Source organism: Oncorhynchus nerka, linkage group LG12, assembly GCF_034236695.1.
Source record: "Oncorhynchus nerka isolate Pitt River linkage group LG12, Oner_Uvic_2.0, whole genome shotgun sequence".
Classification (NCBI taxonomy): domain Eukaryota; kingdom Metazoa; phylum Chordata; class Actinopteri; order Salmoniformes; family Salmonidae; genus Oncorhynchus; species Oncorhynchus nerka.
In genome coordinates, this window is record NC_088407.1 from 61,864,728 (window position 1) to 61,890,929 (window position 26,202).

A 26,202-nucleotide genomic window follows, 5' to 3' on the forward strand; every position below is an offset into this window, starting at 1 on the left:
TGTCTGCACAACAATGCCAACAGGGGTGCAAATTCTCCACACTCTAGAAATCAATTACACACGAAGTGCCGAGGACTTGGACAAAGGCGAATCAGAAAGACATTGAAATACTGCAGCTTGTGTCCTTGAATTTGGAGCCGAATAGTAATCACTTTTTGGGCAGCATCTACAAACTAGGGGATCCTGTTAAGATGAGCTCCCCCTTCTTTCCAACGTCAGCCCTGGAACCTCTGGCACCACCTCAGCCAGCAGGAGAAAATAAATTGTTAGGGGCTTTACCTCACGTTTAAAGTTATGTCCTCATATTTTAATTAAAAACGTTTTGGTTGCTTATAGTTATACTAAAGAGTATGACTACTAACTCTGTAAGCTACTATATTGTAAAGTGCATGCTTTAACTATCCCTGACCTATGTTTATGTAAAATACCTTCTCCTGATGTAGGCCTAATACCCTGACAACTACCTTTGTCCTGCCACAAATCAACAACAAGATACCCCCTTTCCCTTCAATAAACTGTATTTGCAGAATCAAAGGTAGTTGAGGATATTAGGCCTACATTATGAGAAGGTATTTTACATGAACATAAGCCAGGGATAGTTAAAGAAAATATGAGAAAAATACCAGGAATTCAGCTAAAAATGACTTAAATTTAGGAAGTCTGTTTTCAAATACAATCTCTTTTTGGGCTGAGGCTAAATGCGGTCAATTTGCAGTGTACAAATTATTATAATGAATTTTCTTCCCCCCAAATCATTTGACCATTTATACCCTAACCATAACGCCAACCTTATACCTAAACCTAACCTTAATTACAAACGAAAACATAATTTTTGTTTTCATTAATATTTACGATATAGCCCTAGCTAATTTATACTTTGTGGCTATGCTATCTAATGGAAATCTTGTAAAAGAGAGAGTTATCGAGATCCAAACCCACATCGACCCTTTTAGGTCCTATAGCTATGCACTTGTGGAGATCTGAGCTGATTTAATTTGTAGGCTATAAGAAATATGGTTAAACTACCATGTAGGCTATTAAAGGGCACAGCATGGCGCTATTACCATATTGATTGCACCTGTCAAACACTCTCAGATTTCCAAAAGGCTTTTGGGTCCATTTGGGATCGGGCCAGAGACGAGCATACTACACATGAATTTAGAAGCGATAGTGACACGCCCCCTGGTGTACGATGTCTGTCATGCTCACCAAGTTCCAATAACCTTGCGCACAGTGTGGTGGAATGGGAAATGTGAATGTCCTTTCATAGCTGTTGATTGATGCCATTGATACTATCGTTCACATGGTGAGCGCGGAACACCCGAATTCTTTCCCTCTGACTGCCCGTTTTGACTTACGATGATCAGTACCGAAGGTGCTGAAAGTGGAGGGGACCAGCCCTGCTTTCGGCTGGAACCGTTGAACACGCGCCTACCCGGCAAAGCGGGTGACAGCCACCTTCTCTTCGGGGACATGGACACCACCTCCAAAGTGACGGCCAACGGTGTGCAAGACATTGAGGATAGAATTCTGCGGATCACTGGTTATTACGGCTATTACCCGGGCTACTCCAGTCACAGAAGTAAGTCATGAAAACGACATTTATACATCTTTTTTTAAACAGTCGGAAAAGAAAGTAGCCTACAGTAGCCAGCCTAAAAGTCAACTAAACGAACACGTAAAACTAAAGGGCATTTTTCAGACAATGGCACAGATCGTAGTAGACTATGTATGACCCGCATATTATAGAGGGAAAGAGCTTCGCTTCCCCATATTACATTCATGTTAACCATTTAACCAATAGGCCAACACATTATCTTCACTCACAAAATGAAATACAGTGATTGATGTTAATTATACTGGTTTCTACTGTTCTGTCAATCACTGAGTTGTGTTTAATGTCAGAAGTGGGCATTTGTTTTTCATTCTAAGCTGACAGTCGCTGACAGCGTTAGCTATGTCGACTAAGAGGAAGTAATGTTTCTCCTCACATCCCTATTGACTTTTGGTCTGAGACACAAACAATCAACAGCAGACAGACAGACAGTCAGCCGCAATGCAATATCGTAATGTGATGCAATGCCTCAGACATATTTATTACACATTGTATAGTGACTTGATGTCTATGCAAACCATTGTGCCTGTTACCATGACTGTAGTGTTTACTTAATCATTTAACAATCTAGATGAGGAGGAGTCAAAAGATGTTGAGGAATGTATTAGATGTTGGGTGCCTATTGAATTGTTTGTTGCTGGTCATGTTAATAGTTGGCACTCTATTAAAATAGTACATATTTTTCACGTAAACCCCCACCATTGTGCATGCATTGCAGGATACATTGGATATAATGTACTTTGTTTTTTTGCCACCTCAGAGTACTAGAAGAAGCTGCAAGCAGTATGCCTGGGCCACCCTTAATTGGATTGATCTTGATTTGCTATAAATCTATGTTTGCTGTGGTGAACCCATGGTTTGAGATGAACCTAGATTTAATTATATGGGTTGTTCATGGGATCTCTGTCTAGGAGCTCTGTAAAGTGGCAAAATCACCATATACATCCCCTTTACCAATGACAGCAGGAAGAAAGAAAACCCTTTGGCACTCCACAATGCAATTACTGCCAGCAATAGATATTACGTATAGCATATAGAGAAGGCCAGTATTCTTCACGTAAAATGCTACAGTGGTCAGAAATCCTATATACTGTAATTGGTCCATTCATTGTGGTATATGTGGGTGTAAATGTAAGGAAGATCTGATACTCTTGTTGAAGATGTCAGAGGAAAAATATCAATGATTCAGTGTCCCTGAGCCTGTTGCGTTTCAAACTCTGAAAGATACCCTACTGAATTTAATTTGACGTGTCACACAAGCTCCTTTGCATTTCCTAGACGTTATATGAAAGTTCATCTACATGAATTAGTTGTGAAGTTACTCAGACCTAAAGAGCAATACAAGTCAGTGACACACAGTATCACTCAGGGTGGATAACAAGTCTTTACCAGGATTTAGTGCATCATACAAGAGGATTTGAGATCTTATTCAGTTATACGAGGTAATCAGCTTTCCAGGTAGACGGGGAAATAACTTTCAGCATAGCTAGGGAATGTCTGAATTGATAAGATATTTTCTTTCACACTGTTAAAGCCACTCTGGTAGATGAGCATACCATGATTTCTGTGGTATATCTGCTCAAGGATTGTCATTCCATGAGTGCACCATAACCTATTGTGTTGGATACCTCACTGACTCTCTGGATTCCTCTGCTGTAGCAGTAGCTGCATCTGGGGAGGAACATGTATATCTCTCTCTTATTACATGGCTTTATTATCTTTGCTTCTTGGCATCACTTATGATAGTCTAACTAGGAAGGTAATAAACCATGTTTAAATGGACATTCCCACATGTCCCATCTAATAAGATGAAAGAGAGCCTTCTCTAAACCAACAGTGGCATAACGAACTCTTTGGTAATATAGCCAAGGATAATGAATGGATAGGACACCATCTGTGATGAAATTACAGGTGTAAGGAGCAGGTGTTTTCAGTGTGGAGGGGAATAGCACCCGCAGTCACGTTCTTATTACACTTCTTATGACAAACCAGATGTGGGTCTCACAGAGAAGCTTTATCTGACATCTAGTCTCTATGATGTTGATGTCTGAGGGCTGCCTACCACTTGTTCGTAAGTATTTGTTTCAATTTTGAATTCAGAATTGAGATGTTTCTTGAAATGTTGCATATCATTTACAAAGAGGTTGCTGTTGGGATGAAGCAAAAATACCACAGATATAGAACAGTCATTTCATCTTGCCAACGCCATTAGGTCATTCTAGTTTTGGCCTTTTTCTGTTGACATTTTGCTTTTGTTGCCATCGGCAGTGAATTAATATTATGCCTCCAAGGAGGATCATGGACTACATTTTCAGAAAGGTTGTGGGTTAAAGTTCACATGGTGGCTGTGATGACAGTGATATGACCAAAAATGTAACTGTTTTGCTGACATTAAGTGATAAGATAACTGGCTGAAGTTGGAGTGTTGCTTTGAAATGGTAAAAATGATATAGCTTGCTCTTAGCCCAGCACCAGTTCTCAGATCGATTCTGGGGACTCCTCATTGGCCCTGCTCAGCCAAATTGCCCAACAGTGTCCCTTGAACAAGCATTTTCTATATATTTTTTATAATTCGTGGTGTATAGTCTCATGCCTGTGAAGTGCTGAGGTGGCTTGTTCAGTGATCCAGAGGAGCTGGCTGGCTGGCACTGGCATCCCACTGGGCAGACTGGCAGAGGAGAGAGGAAGTGAAATGAAAGGCCTTGGCAACGTCTCTCAGCACCGGGCGAGGCTGGCAGCTCACATTAACATTGACATTGGAATAAGAACTCTGTTTGGAAACTCCAGAGACTGGAGTGTTCTCAGAACAAATATGACAAGGTACACTATGATACTTATAGCACTAAAAGTCTCCCCAGACACACAGACAACACATTCACATTTCTATTGAATCATTTAAGATGTTCCCATCCCTAAACAATGCTCCATATCAGTGCTTGTTGACATCAAAATACAGTTGAAGTCGGAAGTTTACATACACATAGGTTGGCGTCATTAAAACTCATTTTTCAACCCCTCCACAAATTTCTTGTTAACAAACTATAGTTTTGGCAAGTCGGTTAGGACATCTACTTTGTGCGTGACACAAGTAATTTTCCAAACAAGACAGATTATTTCACTTATAATTCACTGTATCACAATTCCGGTGGGTCAGAAGTCTACATACACTAAGTTTACTGCCTTCAAACAGCTTGGAAAATTCCAGAAAATGATGTCATGGCTTTAGAAGCTTCTGATAGGCTAATTTACATCATTTGAGTCAATGGAGGTGTACCTGTGGATGTATTTCAAGGCCTACCTTCAAACTCAGTGCCTCTTTGCTTGACATAATGGGAAAATCATTGTAGACCTCCACAAGTCTGGTTCATCTTTGGGAGCAATTTCCAAACGCCTGAAGGTACCACGTTCATCTGTACAAACAATAGTACGCAAGTATAAACACCATGGGACCACGCAGCCGTCATACCGCTCAGGAAGAAGATGTGTTCTGTCTCGTAGAGATGAACATACTTTGGTGTGAGAAATGAAAATCAATCCCAGAACAACAACAAAGGACGTTGTGAAGATGCTGGAGGAAACAGGGACAAAAGTATTTGTAACCACCATAAAAACGAGTCATATCTCGACATTACCTGAAAGGCCACTCAGCAAGGAAGAAGCCACTGCTCCAAAACCACCATAAAAAAGCCAGACTACGGTTTGCAACTGCACATGGGGACAAAGATCGTACTTTTGGAGAAATGTCCTCTGGTCTGATGAAACAAAATTAGAACTGTTTGGCCATAATGACCATCGTTATGTTTGGAGTAAAAATGAGGAGGCTTGCAAGCCAAAGAACACCATCCCAACTGTGAAGCACAGGGGTAGCAGCATCATGTTGTGGGGGTGCTTTGCTGCAGGAGGGACTGGTGCACTTCACAAAATAGATGGCATTATGAGGGGGGAAATTATGTGGATTTATTGAAGCAACATCTCAAGACATTAGTCAGGAAGTTAAAGCTTGGTCGAAAATGTGTCTTCCAAATGAACATTGACCCAAGCATACTTCCAAATTTGTGGCAAAATGGCTTAAGGACAACAAAGTCAAGGTGTTGTTGGAGTGGCCATCACAAAGCCCTGACCTCAATCCCATAGAAATTTTGTGGGCAGAACTGAAAAAGCGTGTGCGAGCAAGGAGGCCTACAAACCTGACTCAGTTCCACCAGCTCTGTCAGGAGGAATTGGCCAAAACTCACCCAACTTATTGTGGGAAGCTTGTGGAAGGCTACCCGAAACATTTGACCCAAGTTAAACAATTTAAAGGCAATGATACCAAATACTAATTGAGTGTATGTAAACTTCTGACCCACTGGGAATGTAATGAAAGAAACAGAAGCTGAAATGAATAATTCTCTCTACTATTATTCGGACATTTCACATTCTTAAAATAAAGTGGTGATCCGAACTGATCTAAGACAGGGAATGTTTACTTAGAGTAAATGTCAGGAATTGTGAAAAACTGAGTTTAAATGTATTTGGCTAAGGTGTATGTAAACTTCCGACGTCAAATGTATGATAGAACAACCTGCTATGTTGAACATATTTGTATTGGCTGGTAGTCAAACTACAAGCAGCAGGTGAATTGAATTACATTTTCACTCAGACATTCTTCATGTAGGCCGATGTCTGCACTCACTTTCCCCTTGTCCCTCTCTCAGTCTGCTATTTTTAACTAGTGTCTGATGGGTTGTGAGCTTTCTCTTGAACCACTAGCCCTCAGCTCTCTTGAGAATGGATAGAAAACAATGATTTATACAGTACCAGTCAAAGGTTTGACACACCTACTCATTCAAGGGTTTTTCTTAATTTTCTACATTGTAGAATAATAGTGAAGACATCAAAACTATGAAATAACACAAAAAAAGTTTTAAACAAATCAAAATAAAGTTTTAAACAAGTCACTACCCTCTGTAGCGCCTTGCAATCGGAGGCCGGGCAGTTGCCATATCAGGCGATGTTGCAACTAGTCAGGATGCTCTCAATGGTGAAGCTGTAGAACCTTTTGAGGATCTGAGGACCAATACCAAATCTTTTCAGTCTCCTGAGGGGATATAGACGTTGTGGTGCCCTCTTCATAATTGTCTTGGTATGTTTGGACCATGATAGTTTGTTGGTGATGTGGACACCAAGGAACTTGAAGCTCTCAACCTGCTCCACTAAGAACTTGAAGCTCTCAACCTGCTCCACTACAGCCCCGTTGATGAGAGGGAGGGCATGCTCGGCCCTCATTTTCCTGTAGTCCACAATGATCTCCTTTGTCTTGATCACGTTGAGGGAGAGGTTGCTGTCCTGGCACCACACTTCCAGGTCTCCGACCTCCTCCCTATAGGCTGGAAACTATGCAGTATTTTGTTTTTTATGTACTATTTCTTACATTGTTACCCCAGGAAATGTTAAATCTTATTACATACATCAGGGAAGAACTATTGGATATAAGAGCAACGTGAACTTACCAACATTACGACCAGGAATACGACTTTCTCGAAGCGGATCCTCTGTTTGGACCACCACCCAGGACAATGGATCGGATCCCAGTAGGCAACCCAAAACAATGGCACCGCAGAAGGGGCAGACAGAGCGGTCTTCTGGTCAGGCTCGCTCACCGCTCCTGAGTATACCACTCGCCAATGTCCAGTCTCTTGACAACAAGGTAGACGAAATTCCAGCAAGGGTTGTCTTCCAGAGAGACATCAGAGATTGTAACATTCTCTCTTTCACGGAAACATGGCTCACTCGGGACACGTTATCAGAGTCGGTACAGCCACCCGGTTTATTCACGCATCTCGCATCTACCAAGAGAATTCTCTTCGAATTCTCTTTTATTATCACAGCCGTGTATATCCCCCCCCAAGCAGACACCTTGATGGCCCTGAAAGAACTTCATTGGACTCTATGTAAACTGGAAACGTCATATCCTGAGGCTGCATTTATTGTAGCATGGAATTTTAACAAGGCTAATCTGAAAACAAGGCACCCTAAATTTTATCAGCATATATGGAATGCGCGACCCGGGCTGGCAAAATTCTGGATCATTGCTACTCTAAATTCCGTGACGCATACAAAGCCCTCCCTCGCCCTCCTTTCGGCAAATCTGACCACGACTCCATTTTGTTGCTCTCAGCCTATAGACAGAAACTAAAACAGGAAACACCCATGCTCAGGTCTGTTCAACACTGGTCCGACCAACCTGATTCCATGCTTCAAGATAGCTTTGATCACGTGGACTGGGATATGTTCCGGATAGCCTCAGACAACAACATTGATGTATACGCTGATTCGGTGAGCGAGTTTATTAGCAAGTGCATCGGTGATGTTGTACCCACGGTGACTATTAAAACCTTCCCCAACCAGAAACCGTGGATTGATGGCAGCATTCTCGCAAAACTGAAAGTGCGAACCACTGCTTTTAATCATGGAAAGTCGACCGGAAACATGACCGAATACAAACAGTGTATCTATTCCGTCCGCAAGGCATTCAAACAAGCTAAGCGTCAGTATAGAGACAAAGTAGAGTCGCAATTCAACGGCTCAGACACGAGACATATGTGGCAGTCAATCACGGATTTCAAAAAGAAACCAACCCTGTCGCAGACACTGATGTCTTGCTCCCAGACAAACTAAACAACTTTTTTGCTAACTTTGAGGACAATACAGTGCCACTGACACGGCCACTACCAAAACCTGCGGGCTCTCCTTCATCGCAGCCAACGTGAGTAAAACATTTAAACGTGTTAACCCTCGCAAGGCTGCCAGCCCAGACTGCAACCCTAACCGCATCCTCAGAGCATGCGCAGACCAGCTGACTAGTGTGTTTACGGACATATTCAAATCAATCCCTATCCTAGTCTGCTGTTCCCACTTGCTTCAAGAAGGCCACCATTGTTCCTGTTCCCAAGAAAGCTATGGTAACTGAGCTAAACGACTATCTCCCCATAGCACTCACTTCCATCATCATGAAAGTGCTTTGAGTGACAAGTCAAGGATCATATCACCTCCACCCTACCTGACACCCTAGACCCACTCCAATTTGCTTACCGCTGCAATAGGTCCACAGACGACGCAATCACAATCACACTGCATACTGCCCTAACCCATCTGGACAAGAGGAGTGTTGATTACAGCTCAGCATTTAACACCATAGTATCCTCCAAACTCGCCATTAAGCTCAAGACACTGGGTCTCGAACCCACCCTGTGCAACTGGGTCCTGGACTTTCTGACGGGCCGCCCCCAGGTGGTGAGTGTAGGAAACAACATCTCCACCCCGCTGATCCTCAACACTGGGGCCCCACAAGGGTGCGTTCTCAGCCCTCTCCTGTACTTCCTGTTCACCCATGAGTGCGTGGCCATGCACGTCTCCAACTCAATCATCAAGTTTGCAGATGACACTACAGTGGTAGGCTTGCTTACCAACAATGACGAGACGGCCTACAGGGAAGAGGTGAGGGCCCTCGGAGTGTGGTTTCAGGAAATAACCTCACACTCAACGTAAACAAAACAAAGGAGATGATCGTGAACTTCAGGAAACAGCAGAGGGACCAACCCCCTATCCATATTGACGGGACAGTAGTGGAGAAGGTGGAAAGTTTTAAGTTCCTCAGCGTACACATCACGGACAAACTGAAATGGTCCACCCACACAGACAGTGTGATGAAGAAGGCGCAACAGTGCCTCTTCAACCTCAGGAGGCTGACGAAATTTGGCTTGTCACTAAAAACACTCACAAACTTTTACAGATGCACAATCGAGAGCATCCTGTGGGCTGTATCCCCGCCTGGTACGGCAACTTCTCCACCCTCAACTGTGAGGCACTCCAGAGGGTAGTGAGGTCTGCACAACGCATCACCGGGGGCAAACTACCTGCCCTCCAGGACACCCACACCACCCGATGTCACAGGAAGGCCAAAAAGATCATCAAGGACAACAACCACCCGAGCCACTGCCTGTTCTCCCCGCTATCACCCAGAAGGGTCAGTACAGGTGCATCACAGCTGGGACCAGCTTGGCACTACCCCACCATTGTAAAATAAAGTTATGCATTTATTAATGCCATGTTTATTCTATTACATACTTTTAAATGATATTATGTGAGCTAAACTTAACGCTGCCTTAGGAAGTCTCTGCTAATCGAAACACGTTGCAATTGTGCATCCTGATGTACTATGCTAACTGCTTCTATATGTATTGTTTTGTCATTAGTTCACTAAAGTTAATTGGAACATACTGGCTGCCTACTTGTCTTCTTTCTTGGATTACCCACCATTTAGGGGCCTACCTTCCCACTGCCCTCATTTCACCTGTGAGCTAAACATAAAAATACACAATTACTTCTTAAAGTAACATATTTTGAAAGCCCTAATGTTACTGTCCCCACTACATCAACACCAATACATCAGAAATACTGTAGAATTCCACTCATTCCTATTGAGTAGTGCCAATCTGACCGAACGGTGGCTTCAAAGCCTCTCACTGGCCAATACATAGCATCAGCAATACAGGATGTACATGCATCATTGGTAAAAGCCCTACAAAGTCATTGGTGTAATATTTCTTAAAAATGGTTTAATAAGGAATCCTGTGTGTTTGCCAGTGTAGCAAACACACAAACATGGGAGGCAAATTAGGAATCTAGGTGCTTAGGATAGGTGATTAAGGTTAACTCAGCATACACTTCTTAAAAGTGTGCTTGACCACATATTCTCAGTGTTTGTGAGACTTTAGCAACAGTATAGCACAGTATAAAACAGGTGGAGGAAATGCATATACCTGCAATACCACACAGATCTCTACTCCATTAATGGATTGACTGTTAGAGGTGGGGGTTTCCATGCATTGTCCCCTCTCTCCTCTGGTCATTATTTTCCTTAGCTTACGCCAAATAGCAGCATAGTACCTTTTCAGTATATCCAGTCCTCCAGCAGTCTCATAGTGCCCTCTTGTGGTCTATTATCTAAACCTCAGCGTCAAGTCTCCTTCAGTCCTCCAATGAAATTACAGCTAGTAAAAGGGGAGCTGTGACTGGAAGTCTACTTAGCCTTATTACTACCTGCGTGTATAAATCAACATGGAGAGCTCCTTAAACCACACCCACTCTGACATCCATTAATTCCCTAGAAGAACCACTGAATAAACATAACATGGGCATATCTATGGCATATGGTGCTCCTTATTTGCATTAGTTAACAAATACTTAAGATGACCAAAGTCCTATTGGTACACAGTTACAGTTACATCATACAGAAAATAATGGGTAATGCTTCTAACTACTGCTCCTAGTCTGCTACTCTCCCTTATGCCCACTAGATGTCCCCCTCTTAACACTTGTGATTTCTTCATCAACAGATGATGGGCATTGGTTTTAATCATCAATCTTAGCTTCACAACCTCACACTATTTTGTATAGTCCTGTAATTATTGAATATGTTTAAGAACAATGTAGATGCAAATTCTATGCTTTGGTATAATCATATGGGTAGTCAGAATACTATTATACCACTGCCTACTCTAATAGGTTATTTCAGGAACTCTCTCTCCTCTCTGTCCTCTCGTCCTTTTCCTACTCATCTCTGAGACGTACTGATTAACAGAGAGATGCATAAAGACAAAGGGCTGTAATGGTGGCAGAGGGACATGGGCTAATCTGAATGACAAAGGCCCTGAATGGGGCTACTGCGTCAGTGTACTGGGCCAGAGCACACCAGAACAACGCCGTTGCTATGGAGGAGTGCTGAGTTTTTTGGGGGACCTGTGCCCTGGTCCAAGATGCAACAGCAGCACTGTGTTGGCCACGGATAAACCCTGGTCGGGGGTCTCTGGGGTTGTGATGAGAGGGGGAAGTGTTTGGTAGGTCTGAGGTGGAGATGTGTATCATTGGGATCATTGAGAGGGCTTGTCCCAGTCCTTATGGTCATCCCATCCCAGCACTAGGACTGAGAGTCACACCAGATGTTCCATCTCACCAGCTGCTGTTGTTGCTCTACTCTACCAACCTAACATGTGGCTGAAAGCAAACATCCCTCAGATGAATGAACATGTTTCAATAAGACGTTTAATAACAATGCTGGTTAGTTTAACTGTTTTGAACTCCAAACACAGATAGGACCCATGGAAATGCATTTGCTCAGGCATTAATCATGCAAACATTTTATTTATTTATTGTGGCACAGCATCAGTGGGATTTAAACCTATGCTATTCTGTTCTCTATCTATGGAATTAGTCCACTGTGCCACCAGGATGGAGCTAGTATGCCATTTTTTTGTATTCATTCAAAGCTGTTAATTTAAGTCTATTCAAACAGACCCCATTTCAAAGGAAACAAACACTCATTAAGATCAGGTGTGGCCAATTAGTGGGCGCTGCAACACACCTGAACACACTTAACAAGACAGAGGATAGGGAGAGTTTTGTTGATGCTGAAAGGAATGTATGTTTTTTAAATAACATTTTTAAAACGTTCTCTGAACGTTACTAAAGTTTTCTTGTGGTTTCGATGGAAAGTTTTCTTAATGTTTTCTGACAAATTTGAGAACATGACTTTAAATAGAACCACGAGGAAACCTGCAGGAAGCATTATGCTGAAGTACTGAAATTCCCACAGAAGAACGCTGTTTCTTAACGTTCTCTGAACTATTTGAGAACATTCCCAATGTCAAACCAGTTGGAGAACATTCATAGAACATGACCAAATTTGAAATGAAACGTAACCATGTTTGAACTTCTAGGAAACGTTCTGTTAAAGTAATGAAATACCAAGAAAATAATTTATTTTTGTCAAGTTCCTTAAAAGTGCACTATGCACCTTTCAATTTTGTGGGGAATAGTTTGCCTTATTTCAGTTTATGTGACAAAAGAAGCAAGTATAGTGTAGAGGATCATTGGAACATGTGAAATATATTTTCCATAACCAAAAATATGGTATTTTCAGCTGTTTGAAGCTGGTGTACAAAACCGAAAGTAAAAGCAACAGAAACTGAACTTAAGAACGGGAAGCATAGAAATAGTGCACATAGAACAGCTTCCTAGACTTGCTTTCAATGAGATTTGACAGAGCTCTTTACTCACATTTTTTGTGAATTTGGTCAGGTCGCCCCAAAAAGTTACATATTGCAGCTTTAAATGTGCAGAGAATGTTCTAAAGCCTAGCAACTATCCTGCACCATTCCCAGAAAGTTGTGGGAAGATTGTATGCAAAATAACCATAGGCCAACCACACTCTCACCAAACTCTAAGAAACATATGGTTCTCTGAATGCTATGTGCTAGCTGGGAAGCCAGCTCCAGACTCCACTTTTAAGGAACAGTGAAGCACTATGATCTGCCATGCTCTCTGTAGCCTTGCCAGGATTATGACTGATAAGAATAGGAGAGGAGAGACAGGAGAGCGGGAAGGGAGGTCAGAGTGACACTGATATAGTGACAGAGAGAGGCAGGAGTACACATTTCCTGGTAACTGTAATCAATGGGAAGGTGCTGCAGCACTGGTTCACTGCACTGTTGTTCACATCTCTGGTGAAATACTGCTCACTTGAGCAATACATAACTCTCATCCCCAGCCGGCGTTGATTTTACTGGCTTGGGAGTATGCAGGGTGGGGGATTTATATTACAGGGTGCTGAACCTCTGCTCTGTGACTCAACACCTCAATGCTGTAGTATGCTATTGATGTATAGGCCGAAGTGACAGCGAGGCCCATTAGAACGTTTGATTGTGAAAACCGCTGAGAGAGGCAGGATGACCGGGAGAGATTGCACTGTTAGATGGAAACTCCTGACCACACTCACATGGGCCATGAGTATGCCCTGAGCGCACACCTCTGCTGGGGCATACTGGGATACCTACAGGTGGTGTGTCTCCTCTCCTGTGAAGGATGAGCTTAATAAAACAGTAAAGCAGTGGGCACTCTCCTCAATCACTCTCCTCAATCAGAAACAATAGCATGAACAGGGAGTAAAACATTTCATTTCTGATACCCTGTTTTCCCCTATGATAATACTTTGCAGCTACAGTTTTTGTATCTGGTCCCTGCTCTCTCCAGCCCTCCTTTCTGTGGGCTGAATGTGGGGGTGTTGGAGAGAGGATGTACAGCCAGACTCTCCTCATCTAGACTCTGGGAGATTGTACTGCAGCAGATCTCCCTGTCGTGAGGTGTATTGAGGCAGCCTGGTCACATAGACTAGACGTAACATGGTAAATGGTAATGTTATGCTTGTTATTATCACATAAGACAAATGAAGGCAAAAACAAAAGTAGGAATTTGTGACATATCATACGTTTTGCAGATTCGTAACATATTGTATGAATTACAATAGAGCCCCACAGTGTGTCACAGTTTCTGTGTTATTTGATTGTTGTTTCCTTAGCTTACCGTTGGAGGGCACCTTTACACTGTTTTCTAGTTACCAGGTTACCCTGATCATTACTTATGGGATTCACCTGTGTTTAATTACCTTCTCTGGTCACCTGGTTGCCTTGTTATTTAGATTCCTCAGTTGGCCTGTATCTTTGCTTGGGTCTCATGTTTTATTAGTGTGCTCTTGTGCGGTTGCCTTTTTCTGTTAAGACGCCAAGGAAAAGTTCTGGATTTACCCTCACCTCTCCTTGCTGTGTTTCTCTGTGCCTGGGTTCGAGTTTGTACTAGCATTATTATTAAGGTAGACCTAACACTGCTATGGACCCAGCAGAGATGTTTCAATCGTCCCAGGAACATTCCGAACTCACCCACCATGGAACTGTGATTGGTCGCCATGAGGCGCGGCAGCAGACATTGTCGGATGATTTAAGAACTCTTGTGTACGCTCTGCAGACAGGACAGACGGGAGCAACGGCTGCTGCACCTGTGGCTGTTCCTGATACTCAACTCCCTACCAGCTCAGGGTCTTCCTCCCTTCGGGAAGCCTCATCTTCCGGCACCGGAGCGATATGAGGGGCATCCTGGGAGGTGTTGTGGATTCCTGCTCCAATGCTCGCTGGCCTTCGAGCTGCAGGCATCAACGTTTCCCGCTGAGCGTTCCAGAGTGGCATACGTAATCTCCTTGCTCTCATTACGGGCTCTGGCCTGGGCTACGGCAATATGGGAGCAGCAATCAGACATTTGTTTTAATTGGCAAAGCTTCACCCAGGAGATGCTGTTTCCAGTATTTCCGCTCTGGAGAGAAGGTGCAGGATTAACAAGCAATGTTGTCTTTACTGTGGATAGTCTGGACATTTCCGTGCCTCCTGTCCCGAGCTGACGGGAAAGGGGATGACTCGTCAGTAGATGGGAGAATACTGGCGAGTCAGATACAGTCTCCAGCTGCCGACACGGTACACACCTTGCTTCCAGCCAACCTGCGGTGGGACAATGGGCAGTTGGACATTCCTGCTTTCAATGACTCTGGGGCTACCGGCTGTTTTCTGGATCGCACATTAGCTCGCCAACAGGGACTGACTCTCACTAAGCTGGACATTCCATTGTCGGTCACTTCGCTGGATGGTCAACCCCTAGGGTCTGGGAAGGTGACGCAACTCACCATGCCTATTCAGCTGCGAGTTCTGGATTATCATGTGGAGTTTATCCAGTTGCATTTGGTGGACACTCCTGAGCTTCCCTTGGTTCTTGAACATCTGTGGCTTTCTATCCATAATCCTCAAATTGACTGGCCCTCGGGAAGAGTTCTGGGATGGAATCCTTCATGCGAGTCCACCTGCCAGCAACTCTCGCCACATCTTTCCGGCCCTGCTCGTCTGGAGGCTTCCAATTCTCCTGTTTCCCCGGCTGGGGATGACAAGCCTGAGACGAGTGGAAGACAGCGTTCAACACCCCAAATGGACATTATCAGTACCGTGTCATGCCGTTTGGACTTACAAATGCTCCGGCCATTTTCCAGGCCCTGGTTATTGATGTGCTGCATGACTTCCTTCACCAGTTCAGGTTGTGTACCTGGATGACATCTTCTCCAGGTCCATGGTTGAACACATCCAACATGTTAACCAGGTTATTCAAAGCCTCCTCTCTCATCCCTTGTTTGTGAAGGCTGAGAAGTGTGAGTTTCACATTCCTCAGATCTCCTTCCTGGGGTACATCGTGTCTCAGGGCTGTGTATGTATGGACTCCCAAAAGATAGAAGCGGTGGTCAACTGGCCGTGGCCCAGCACTGTCAAGCAATTCCAGCTTTTTTGAGGTTTTGCTAATTTCTTCTGGAGATTTGTGAGACTTTAGTTCGGTGGCTGCACCATTGACAGCGCTCACCAAGGGCTCGGCATGTAAGCTGGACCCCTGCTGTTGAGAAGGCGTTCCAGGACCCTTACCTCTGCTTGCTGTGTTTCTCTGCGCCTGGGTTCGAGTTCATACTAGCATTATTGTTACATAGTGGAGGTGTCATAATACCCATAAAACTTAGCGGTCAAACAGGGAAATGATTCCAGTAGTTTTTCCTCCATACATTTTTTCCCATTGGGGATTTTAGAAACACTTAAAATAAGGGCTGTGTTTTGTGTAGGCTTACCCTGGCATGACATTTTGATAACCATGTCAATCTCTCTAAGACAGGGTGAAGTTTATCAATATATTCAGTTTTATTTTTTGAAAAATATGTAAAAATGCTAATTAGCATCAAAGTAGATATCTTCCAAGGCTATAAATCTATAACTTCCTGCACGTCCTCTCTAGCTGACACCTTTGCTAACAGGTATGGTGTCAATTTAAAACTTGCACAATCTAACCAATTTATTCATTGCTACATTTAGCTAACATTAGATAGTTATTCCAAAGATTCTTACTTTTGCCAAATCGAGGCAGTCTTGTCCAGATCATCTTTTCATTTTGTAGTTCTTTATGATAGACACATTAGCAGCCAATTAGCATTTCATTTTTTTTTGGGGGGGGGGTAAATACAGGCAAATATATGGTAAAAGTCACCTTGGCCTCGAGCGATTAATACGGTTATCAAAATGACCTGACAGTGTAAGCCTACATGGAGCACAGCCCTTATTTTAAGTGTTTCTAAAACAAAATCCTATGGGGAAAATGAATGGTGGAAAAACAATTCGAACCATTTCCCTGTTTAACCGCTAAGTTTTATGGGTATTATGAATCCCACTGTGGTACTCTATTTGTAACATATCACATGAAACGGATGATGGGCGTCCACAAATTAATATATAACATACGAAACATAACATATCATACTAATTGGAGTTTTACTATCTTACGTCTACCCCAGGTTGAGTGAGTCCAGGTTGAGTGAGGAATTAGGGGTGGTGGGGGGACATAGGTAAGTCCTTTCCCATTCTCAGTTAAATTAATTTGTGTTACAGTGGCACACGCAACAGGACAGGACCTCTATAAATAATCTAAGACTGAAGGAGTAGTGAAGTAGGAGAGAAGTGCCAGCAGAGGAGCAAGAGGGAGAGAGAGAGAGAAAGAGAGGGGGGATGCTTGGTTACCTTCCAAACAAAGCATCTGATTTGCACAGCAAACGAAGAGGAGGGGAAACCAACAGAGGAGGAATGAAAGGAAAGAGATGAAGGGAGTGATTGCACGGTGCCACACACTTGAGTCTACCTTGAAGACAGTGTAGCGTTGGATCACGGCATGACAGCTCAACAGTAGTCTCCCCTCCACAGCACTTCTACTGAGCTCCACCACTGTCCAGAGAGAAAGACAACATCTAAGTAAGAAACAGTGAGGGAGTCAGCTCAACTGATTGTGAAGGAGGGAGAGACAGAACTAAAGAAGAAGATAGAAGATGCACATCAATCGACATTTAGAAAGAAGAAGCGGATAGAGAGCTAAAGCACGCTGCCTGTGGATGAGCCAGGAGCCCGGGGATGCAGAGGGTTTGCAGGAGGAACGTAGCAGCAGCAGCAGCCTAGCCAGGCGGACAGACAACATACACACATCCCAGAGAGGAACTGTTGGCTCTGCCCCCTAGTGGAGGATGAAGAAGCATTCAGCCAGAGTGGCTCCTCTCAGCTCCTACAGCTCCCAGGTCCTCACCTGCTCCATCTCCGAAGGTAAAAAACTCCTGATTGGGGGTAGGGGACAGGGAAAAGGGATGGAGTCTCACCCTAGGTGCCATGTCTCGGACATGTGTGTACATTTGTGTTTGCGTATGCGTGTGTGTCTAAGATGGGCAGCATTGGAAACTCATCAAACCCTTCTATAAGAGCAGAGATATGCGTGGTGATTACCATATATTTGTGCATTATTAATGCCTATAGCTAAACGACTCTGGCAGTTTTTCTGTTTTTACATATTAATACTTGTGTAATGGGGCTTGGTGTTAAGTGGTCGTTACATGGCTCATTAAATCAGCCCCAAAGGGCAGAGTATGAGAGGGAGAGAGAAAGAAGGAGAGAGGGAGGGAGGGAGAGTTAAGGTAGCTAAAACAAATTAGGATGTGTCCAGTCCTAGTATAATTGTGTGCTCTGGGCTTTCTTTGATTAAGTAAAGAGCACATGATGTGCCCTCCACAGAATAGTGCATGCTGGGCTTCTTGTTAAGTCCTATTAAATGTCACAATGGCATGAACATTATATAAACAGTATAAATTATGTAAACAATATAAAGTTATCAAGGAGACTATTATCTTGTGATTATTCAAAATCATACACAATCAGATTAATGATTATATTACCAATCAACTGTTAAGATTATTTCAATATTTTCACTTGAATGACAATGTATTACAGAACTATGAGAAACTTCCATGCCTTTGCTCTTCCCCATTCTTTGGGAGGGGATACAGAACTTATCGACAGGGACTGTGTTTAGTTGTCATTTGTCACAATGTCACAATTGATATTGACAATCCAAACAGGCTGACGGCTTGGCTGTTCTCACATCTTTTCCTTCTTGCTTACCTGTCTTGTATGTGATTAGTTTTAGGCAAACCCCATTTAGATCTGGACATGGGTACCACATCCTTTAAATGGTACAGGCCTCTCCACAGCCATACACTGTTTCTAAGGATTTGAGTTCCATACCATTGCCTTTGTGTCTATTTTGCAGAGATGAACAAAATATACACTTAATCAATGAATCCATGTCTTTTCGTCTCTCCTGGGATGGAATAAATGCACTGCCTGAGTCCTGTATACCACTGCATGCCATCTAGAAACATCAGTGTTTACATTTCTCACCTTTGCTTATGAGTCAACTCAAAACATAACTTTGGGCTTCATACAGGATGTATAGGTAGCTAGGTAAACACTTACTAAACAGCATTGCTTAGAGATATTCCTGTCCTTTGCAATACCTTAGCCAAATGATGCTGTCAAGTGTCCAGACTACAGCTTGTGAGATGCTGTAGGTTTCCTTTATAGTTTTGCTAAGCTATTCTTTGCTGTGCCATACCATATTGTCTGTTACAGAATCGCAAATGTAGCCAATACTTCAGCATTAATGAGGTGGAATGTGTAATTATAGTTTTGTTTTAATATCCGCATCCTGGCAAAGGATCACAGTGTGGTGCTTTTGCCTGGGGAAACAGGATGCTAGCAAGCCTACAATGTGTTGCTCTCCGCACCTAGCACCCATTACAGTACTGTACAGTGAATTATGTCCTCTCAGTATGGGCAAGATCTTTGAGTGGTTAATGAACCTCAGAGAGAGGAGGACAAAGAAATGTAGCTCAGCATACAACATCTACATCTAGACACGCTCATAGAAATGATGTTACGTCTGGTTTTAAATCATGCAGTTCTGGATCGTCTCCCAAACTCCCCTTAAGGTCTGGCTGTCTGTCCCCATCTGGGACAAAGTGAGATAAAAGCTTTAAGAGAAAACATGTAATCAATCTTTAGTTTTAAGGCATAAAACTCTATAAAAGATGTAAGTCCATGTGCCAAGTCTTACATTTCCTGGATATATATTGGAGGGGACATTTTCATCCAAAAGTAAAACTCTGCAATATTAAACTCTGCACTGTACGCCAAGATCCCAAACCAAATTGACAGAGTTCCAATTGCCAGTGAAAGTTAGCTACTGTATCTAATTGGGTGGCAGGTAGTTTAGCAGTTAGAGCATTGAGCCAGTAATCAAAAGGTTTCTAGTTTGAATCCCGAGCTGACTAGGTAAAAAATCTGTCAATCTGCCCTTAGTCCTAATTGCTCCCGGGTTGCCGTCAATCATGGCTGATCCAATACTGTGACCCCACTCTCAGTGGGCGTGGGATATGCAAAAAACACATTTCCATTTCACCACACACTTGTTAAGGTTACACATTGGTACGTGTGTGAAACAGGACAAATATAAGCACCCCCTATTTGACATTTTGAATTGTCACAGTAACCTCAGTTGCCACAGTAACCATGGAGCAAAGTGGGGCAGATATACAGTTTCCCTATCAAAATGATCTTTTAAAAACAGAAGTCAAACATCACTGACTGGAACTGATTCTAATGCACTGTCTGTCTTCATCATCAGCATTGTCTGTTTGTCCAGCATTGTCTTTTCGTGTCTCTGGAAAGGCACTCTTTGGATAGATGCAATGCTCAACTAATATTATGTAGCAACTGTAGGTGTATGATTGCTGTTGAATAATGGTGTTACTGTTTGGTTTTGTCATCATGAAGTTTATGTAGGAAACTAGCAGCATTATTGTAACTTAGGGTCAGACAGCATAGAGTGTCTTGGGTTTCAAGGACATTATCGTTCTGGATGTGCTGCCCGACGTCTTTCTTCCTACTTCTAAGGCCTTAAAGTCTAACAGAAACCAGCACACACACTCTTAAGCATCTATGACATGTTAAGCCAGCAATTAATGTTACCCTTGAAAGAGTTTAATCTCATGCATATTCCATTTCATTACACTCTGCTTTCTGTTTTAGAGAACCTAAAGGGAAGAGTCACGGTATGAATCGTAGTGGTACTTTTATAGTCTTGATTGGATTTTTTTGGGGGGCGGGCGGAAGACTGCTCTGAACCAACAGTTTTCTCTCTGGGAGCAGAGGGTCGATACCTAGTGGTGCACATAGGGGTTTTATTGGATTACTTAGAGGCACTGATTGTACTCATCTTGTTTCGAGCATTGCTAATGGCCCTCCTCAAAGGTCCAAGTAGAGAGGATCGAGAGAGCCTGCTGCTTCCTGCTATAATGTAATGTCTATAGCCATGGTGGAAATGGCTGGGCTGAACCCAGAGTGCTGAACCAGCAGTCTGAGAGAGAGCAGCAAACACCCAGCACATGTCTATTTTATTCCTGCCCTGGTGTAGGTTGATCGCGCTGTGGAGGCCTAGATAACGGATCCTGGATCTCCGGAAACGGACTCACATCATCTCAGTGACACACACATAAAACACACACGCGTGCACACACCATTCACACCCACAGTCCATTAAGGCAATGCACCAACCAACATTATTCTGCTTTGACTGCAAAATGACTGCTGCAAGGAATAACATTCAATATAAGTCCTTACATTTCTGTTCTCGATTCCTGTTTCTCAGTAGTAGTGGGTTTGATGTGCTCACAGTTAGCTTTACGGTTCTCCTTGCTCCCAGTCTCCCTGCGCACAGTGCACCAGTCCAAAAACCACCCAGTCTGTTCTGAAGCCACTGAATGCAGAAGTGCACACTCAGAGCTTTGGTAATCTAATCTCTTTACAGTCGCAAGCAACAAAAAAAAAGGCAGATCTGCTAAACTTTCAACAATGTTTTCTTGCGGTTGTAAAGATGTCAGCAGTCTACCATAGTGGCCCATATTATGTCCACTAGAGAGTCCGAGTGAAACATCTTGCTCAGTGCTCTAAAAGGAGTTTTGAAAAGTCTTATTCTACAATAGCCAGACCTCTGAACAATCAGTCCTGTCGTTTCTTTAGAGCACAATATAAGGAATGGTAAGAAACAGGAGGCTGCCACAATTGACAAGGTTGTCATGTCTTTCTAGAGACGGATGCCACGGGATTGGGTTTACACATACATCATGTGGATTCTTTTTGGGGGTCAGATTTCTGTGCATGTCTGAATACATGTCTATGTTAGGGCCGTATCCCTCGTGTTGTATAATGACTCAATGGTGCTATTCCTGACATGGGCAACCAGCAACCAGAATGCTAAGAACACATATTTTGATCAAAGCTATGCCTTAGTGCCTTTACAGCAGGTCATTCAAACTGGAGGACTGACTCACTAAGGACGAATTATCAATACTTGTTTACATATCTCAGTGAGGCAGCCAGGATAGCGTCATAGAATGGAGCTTGGAACCCATTGGTCTTTATGGAACAATCCACTCTAATTGTCTTTGTGAAAGCTGTTCCACATCAGCTTTATTTTCAAGTGCTATGTGTTTTATTGTGGAAATGGAACATTCAAATTGACCTGTTGCTATCAACCACACACTGGAAAAACAAATACTGAAAACACATGCTTATGGCTCTTTGTCCAGAGTGTCGCTGTCCACTGTGCTGAATGGGGTGCCACTGTCCATGGTGCTGAAGGTAATGCCACTGTCCATGGTGCTGAAGCATCTTTTGTTCAGCCACACCTACACCAATGCCTTTTGTGATGCAACAAGCCTACAGTACATATCCCTCCATACTTTAACTACGGATGTGTTTACCCCCACAGGAGAGGAGGGTTCTGAGTCTCATGCGGACACACCAGGCAGTGAGGCCAGTGAAGAGGGGAAATCGTACCAGACGTGTGCTAACACAGTGCTGAAGGTGCTGGGGGGCCTCCTATTGGTCCTATGTGTCTCCTCCTCTTGGGTGGGCACCACTCAGCTGGTCCAGCTCACCTTCAAGTCCTTCTCCTGCCCCTTCTTCATCTCCTGGTTCAGCACCAACTGGACCATCCTCCTCTTCCCTCTCTACTACGGAGGCCACGTGGTCACCACCAGGGACAAGCAGACGCCTATACAGAAATTCAGGTGATTGATCATGACAGTGGGGAAGGGCTTTTACAAGGTTGCACAGGCTAGGTACTGTAGCTCCTTGAGAAACCATAGACTCCATAGGCTGTAATTCCAGGGTATTGAATCAGTTGTAACACCCAGAAGTGTTTATGGGAGCTGCAGTAGTAGCTGCAGCAGATTTGTCAAATGCTTTCTGTTCAGTATTCGGGGGGTTTGATCTCCTCCAGTGCTGTGAGACGTTGTTTATATGACACACCCCTCCTCTAATTACCATGGGCACAGGCATGTGAAAGGGATATTAACTGCAACCATGAGAAATGGCCAGTATAATAATTTCAATGAAGCATTGCCTCTCAGCCGGAAGAACGGTTTTGACTTCCATCCAAAGTTTTGGAATTCCCATTTCCTCGTGGGTATAGGACTAATCCCATTGATAAGTTCTCTTACCAACAACAAATTTGAGAAGTAAATAACCTCTTCCTTTTCTCTATCCACTATTCCCTCTCTATAATTCCATTCGTCAGAGAGTGCAGCAGGCTTTTTGGGGAGGATGGGATGACCCTCAAGCTGTTCCTGAAGAGGACAGCTCCCTTCTCCATCCTGTGGACCCTGACTAACTACCTGTACCTGCTGGCCCTGAGGAAGCTGACCGCCACTGATGTCTCAGCCCTCTACTGCTGCCACAAGGCCTTCGTCTTCCTGCTGTCATGGATCGTCCTGAAGGACCGCTTCATGGGTGTACGGGTCAGTACTCTACCACTACTATTACTTCATTGGGCTTGGTCACACCGCTATCCAATGAATCATACAGGGGAGGGAAGGTAGGCAGGCACAAGTATTAATGTTGATTGGTTTACTTCCCTCATTCCTACCTGCAGATTGTGGCGGCCATAATGGCCATCACAGGCATCGTCATGATGGCTTACGCAGATGGTTTCCATGGGGACTCCATCATAGGCGTGGCCTTGGCTGTAGGCTCCGCGTCCACATCGGCTCTCTACAAGGTTAGTTTACTAAGCAGGTGCCTGTTTATACTGAAATAATTAGAATTCTTAATTAGTTTTACATAGAGTTCCATCAGTATAACATATCTAGACATTGTTTCCTCTGCTGCAGGTGCTGTTTAAGATGTTCCTGGGCAGTGCCAACCTGGGTGAGGTGGCTCACTTCCTCTCTACCATGGGTGTCTTCAATCTCATCTTCATCTCCTTCATCCCCCTCATCCTCTACTTCACCAAAGTGGAGCATTGGGGCTCTCTGTCCTCGCTGCCCTGGGGATACCTATGTGGCCTGGCTGGGCTCTGGCTGGGTGAGTGGAAACACACACACACACACACACTATTTGATCTTACTAGAAACAATATTTGTGTTAACATTGTCATTTCTCTTCCAGTGTTCAATATCCTGGTTAATGTTGGCGTGGTGCTTACCTACCCCATCCTCATCTCTATAGGGACATTGCTCAGTGTGCCCGGCAATGCAGGTAAGTGTCTGTGTGTGTGCGTGCATGTGTATCTCTGAAAAATGTGTAAAGGCCTCTTTATTCTAATGCATGCAGAGGTATTGTATTCAGACGTCAGCACTTGAGACCCCGGCAACAAACAGATTACACAGCAGGTCTCACTCTCTCACCTCGGAAACCCAATCATCATTGTGCCTTCAGACGCAGCAACTATCCGTCACAAAGGGAGGATCAGGTTGCTAAGGCGACAGTAAATGCCCACAGTTATTTTCCTTAACCACAGTGGCCTGTATGAAGGTCAGTGGGTTACTACAGCTTGGCGTGGTGCAGTGGTGTAGACCTTTAGAGCAGAGAGGACATAGTGGCCCACTTGTGCTGATTGTAAGCTGCATTGTTAAGCTACATACTGTATATCCCCCCATGCAGTTCAGTTCACCCCCCCACCTTTGTCCTGCAGTTTCTGTTACTTTACGTAATCATTCAGAACATCTCTCTCTTCTATTACCTTACTTCTGCTTAATTAATCAAAACATCTCTCTCGCGCCCTCCCTCTCTCCCTCTCTCTCCCTCCCTCTCTCCCTCCCCTCTCTCCCTCCGTCCCTCTCTCCCTCCCATCCATAGTGGTAGATGTGTTGAAACATGAGGTGATCTTCAGTGTGGTGCGTCTGGCTGCCACCTGCATCATCTGCCTTGGCTTCCTGCTGCTGCTGCTTCCTGAGGAGTGGGACTCCGTCACGCTGCGCTTCCTCGCTGCATTCAAGAAGTCTGAGGAGCATGGAGAGGAGCTGACTGATTCCAGCATCCACACACGCAGCCGCAGCCAAGCCAATGGCGCCGTCTCAATCCCTATGGCATGACTCCCGACCCTGTCAGCTCCCATGATCCTCCAAAGGCCCATCGAATCACCAACCCCTATCCTTGCACGGTTCTCTACATGTCCCATCTGGGAAGCATGGCAGGATGACTCCTGTGCTGACTACAGACCAGGAAGTCCAAAATCAGGAGAACAGGAAGTGTTTCTATGGCTGAGAGAAACTGTTGTGGAGTTGAATCTTCTCTGTCACTTTCTCCAGGAACTAATGGGGAGTTAAAAGAGAACCTTGCTGCTAATTTTACTGAGCGTAAAGTTGGAAAGTCTTGAACTCCTTGCCACACCCAGTCTTGCCCCTAGACCACATAAGCCCAACCTTGAACCTGCTCCACGGACTGTATTCTGTGAATATAAATATTGACAGGGCCAGTTTGGCTCAATCTTATGTGCATTTATTCAATTTACTCAGAGGTGTATCAATAGAGTATTTACATTTGACTTCTTATATAGTATTATATACAGGAATGGGTTGGGAAACATATGCTGAACATACAGGCTTTTTCTTTTTTAATAAAAGTCAAATAAAGACCAATAGCTTCTTGATCAGATCGTCTCATAAACACAACCTTTAAAAACATGCTATGTTCAAGACAGGAAAATTATTGAAATGGCTGTAAATGGATATTTCAGTTATCAATAGCCACTGAAGTGGATCAGGTCCACATTCGACAAAGCAGAGCTTCTGAGGTCTCTCTCCATAAAGCCAGGGCCTTCATATCATCCTATTACATCACCTCTGCATAAGCCACGTGCGTGGCACACAGACAGCAGGTTCATGTTTATATGTATAACTAACTGTTCAGTAGATCTGCTCACATATGTCACTACCATGTCTTCGGACCTGATTCATCTTAGTCCCAAACATATCCAGCAGTATGGAGTGTGATTCATCCAGTCTTAGTAATGATGTATTTAAGTAATTCTGCAGGGATGACAGACATTCCTCTCTCTACTCCCCCTGCTCACTTACAGAGATCTCTGGTAATTAGGTGATGAAGGCTTTTATGGCCCAGCAGCAGCCTAGCACTGATTCAGCTGCACGTAGCACACAGCTCCTCCTCAGCCAGTCTGTGACAGCTACCAGGCAAAACAGCCTTTCAGTGGGATAGAAATAGAATGAAACCAAAATGAAAGATGGAATAACTAAATTCATTTCAGGGCACTTGAATTACTTTATTCCTGGAGACGAAGTGCAGTGTGTTTGTTGGGAGTAATCTGTTCTCCTCTGAGGCTGTGAGACAGAGCTCAGTCCCCAGTCAGTGCTGTGATGACTGGTGTGCTGTCAGTGAGACATGACCTCTAATGAAGCGTTTGCTGAACTGACAGATTCAGACACTCTGTTGTGGATGCTGCCTCATTAAACCAAATGAGCGAGAAAA

General features: G+C 43.8%; 1 protein-coding gene across 2 annotated transcripts; it reads left to right on the top strand.

Moving 5' to 3' along the window:
- The first annotated feature begins 1,251 nt into the window (after positions 1-1,251).
- slc35f4 (solute carrier family 35 member F4) lies at positions 1,252-25,508 on the top strand. 2 transcript variants are annotated; one of them, XM_029675450.2, is made up of 7 exons: positions 1,252-1,582; positions 22,205-22,505; positions 23,015-23,234; positions 23,369-23,494; positions 23,607-23,799; positions 23,884-23,973; positions 24,574-25,508. In XM_029675450.2, exons 1-7 carry the CDS (start codon positions 1,360-1,362, stop codon positions 24,807-24,809), a joined length of 1,389 nt encoding a protein of 462 aa, XP_029531310.1. In that variant the 5' UTR covers positions 1,252-1,359; the 3' UTR covers positions 24,810-25,508. The 2 variants fall into 2 exon arrangements, with proteins under 2 accessions (XP_029531310.1, XP_029531311.1); XM_029675451.2 differs by lacking the exon at positions 1,252-1,582 and adding an exon at positions 16,797-17,646.
- The last annotated feature ends 694 nt before the right edge of the window (positions 25,509-26,202 follow it).

What these genes read in the sequence shown, in the direction of transcription:
- slc35f4 (XM_029675450.2), top strand. Translation starts at nt 1,360, where the DNA reads ATGATCAGTACCGAAGGTGCTGAAAGTGGAGGGGACCAGCCCTGCTTT. An exon ending in GGGCTACTCCAGTCACAGAA is followed by an intron (nt 1,583 to 22,204) that starts GTAAGTCATGAA and finishes TTACCCCCACAG; the next exon opens with GAGAGGAGGGTTCTGAGTCT. An exon ending in CCTGGCTGGGCTCTGGCTGG is followed by an intron (nt 23,800 to 23,883) that starts GTGAGTGGAAAC and finishes TTTCTCTTCCAG; the next exon opens with TGTTCAATATCCTGGTTAAT.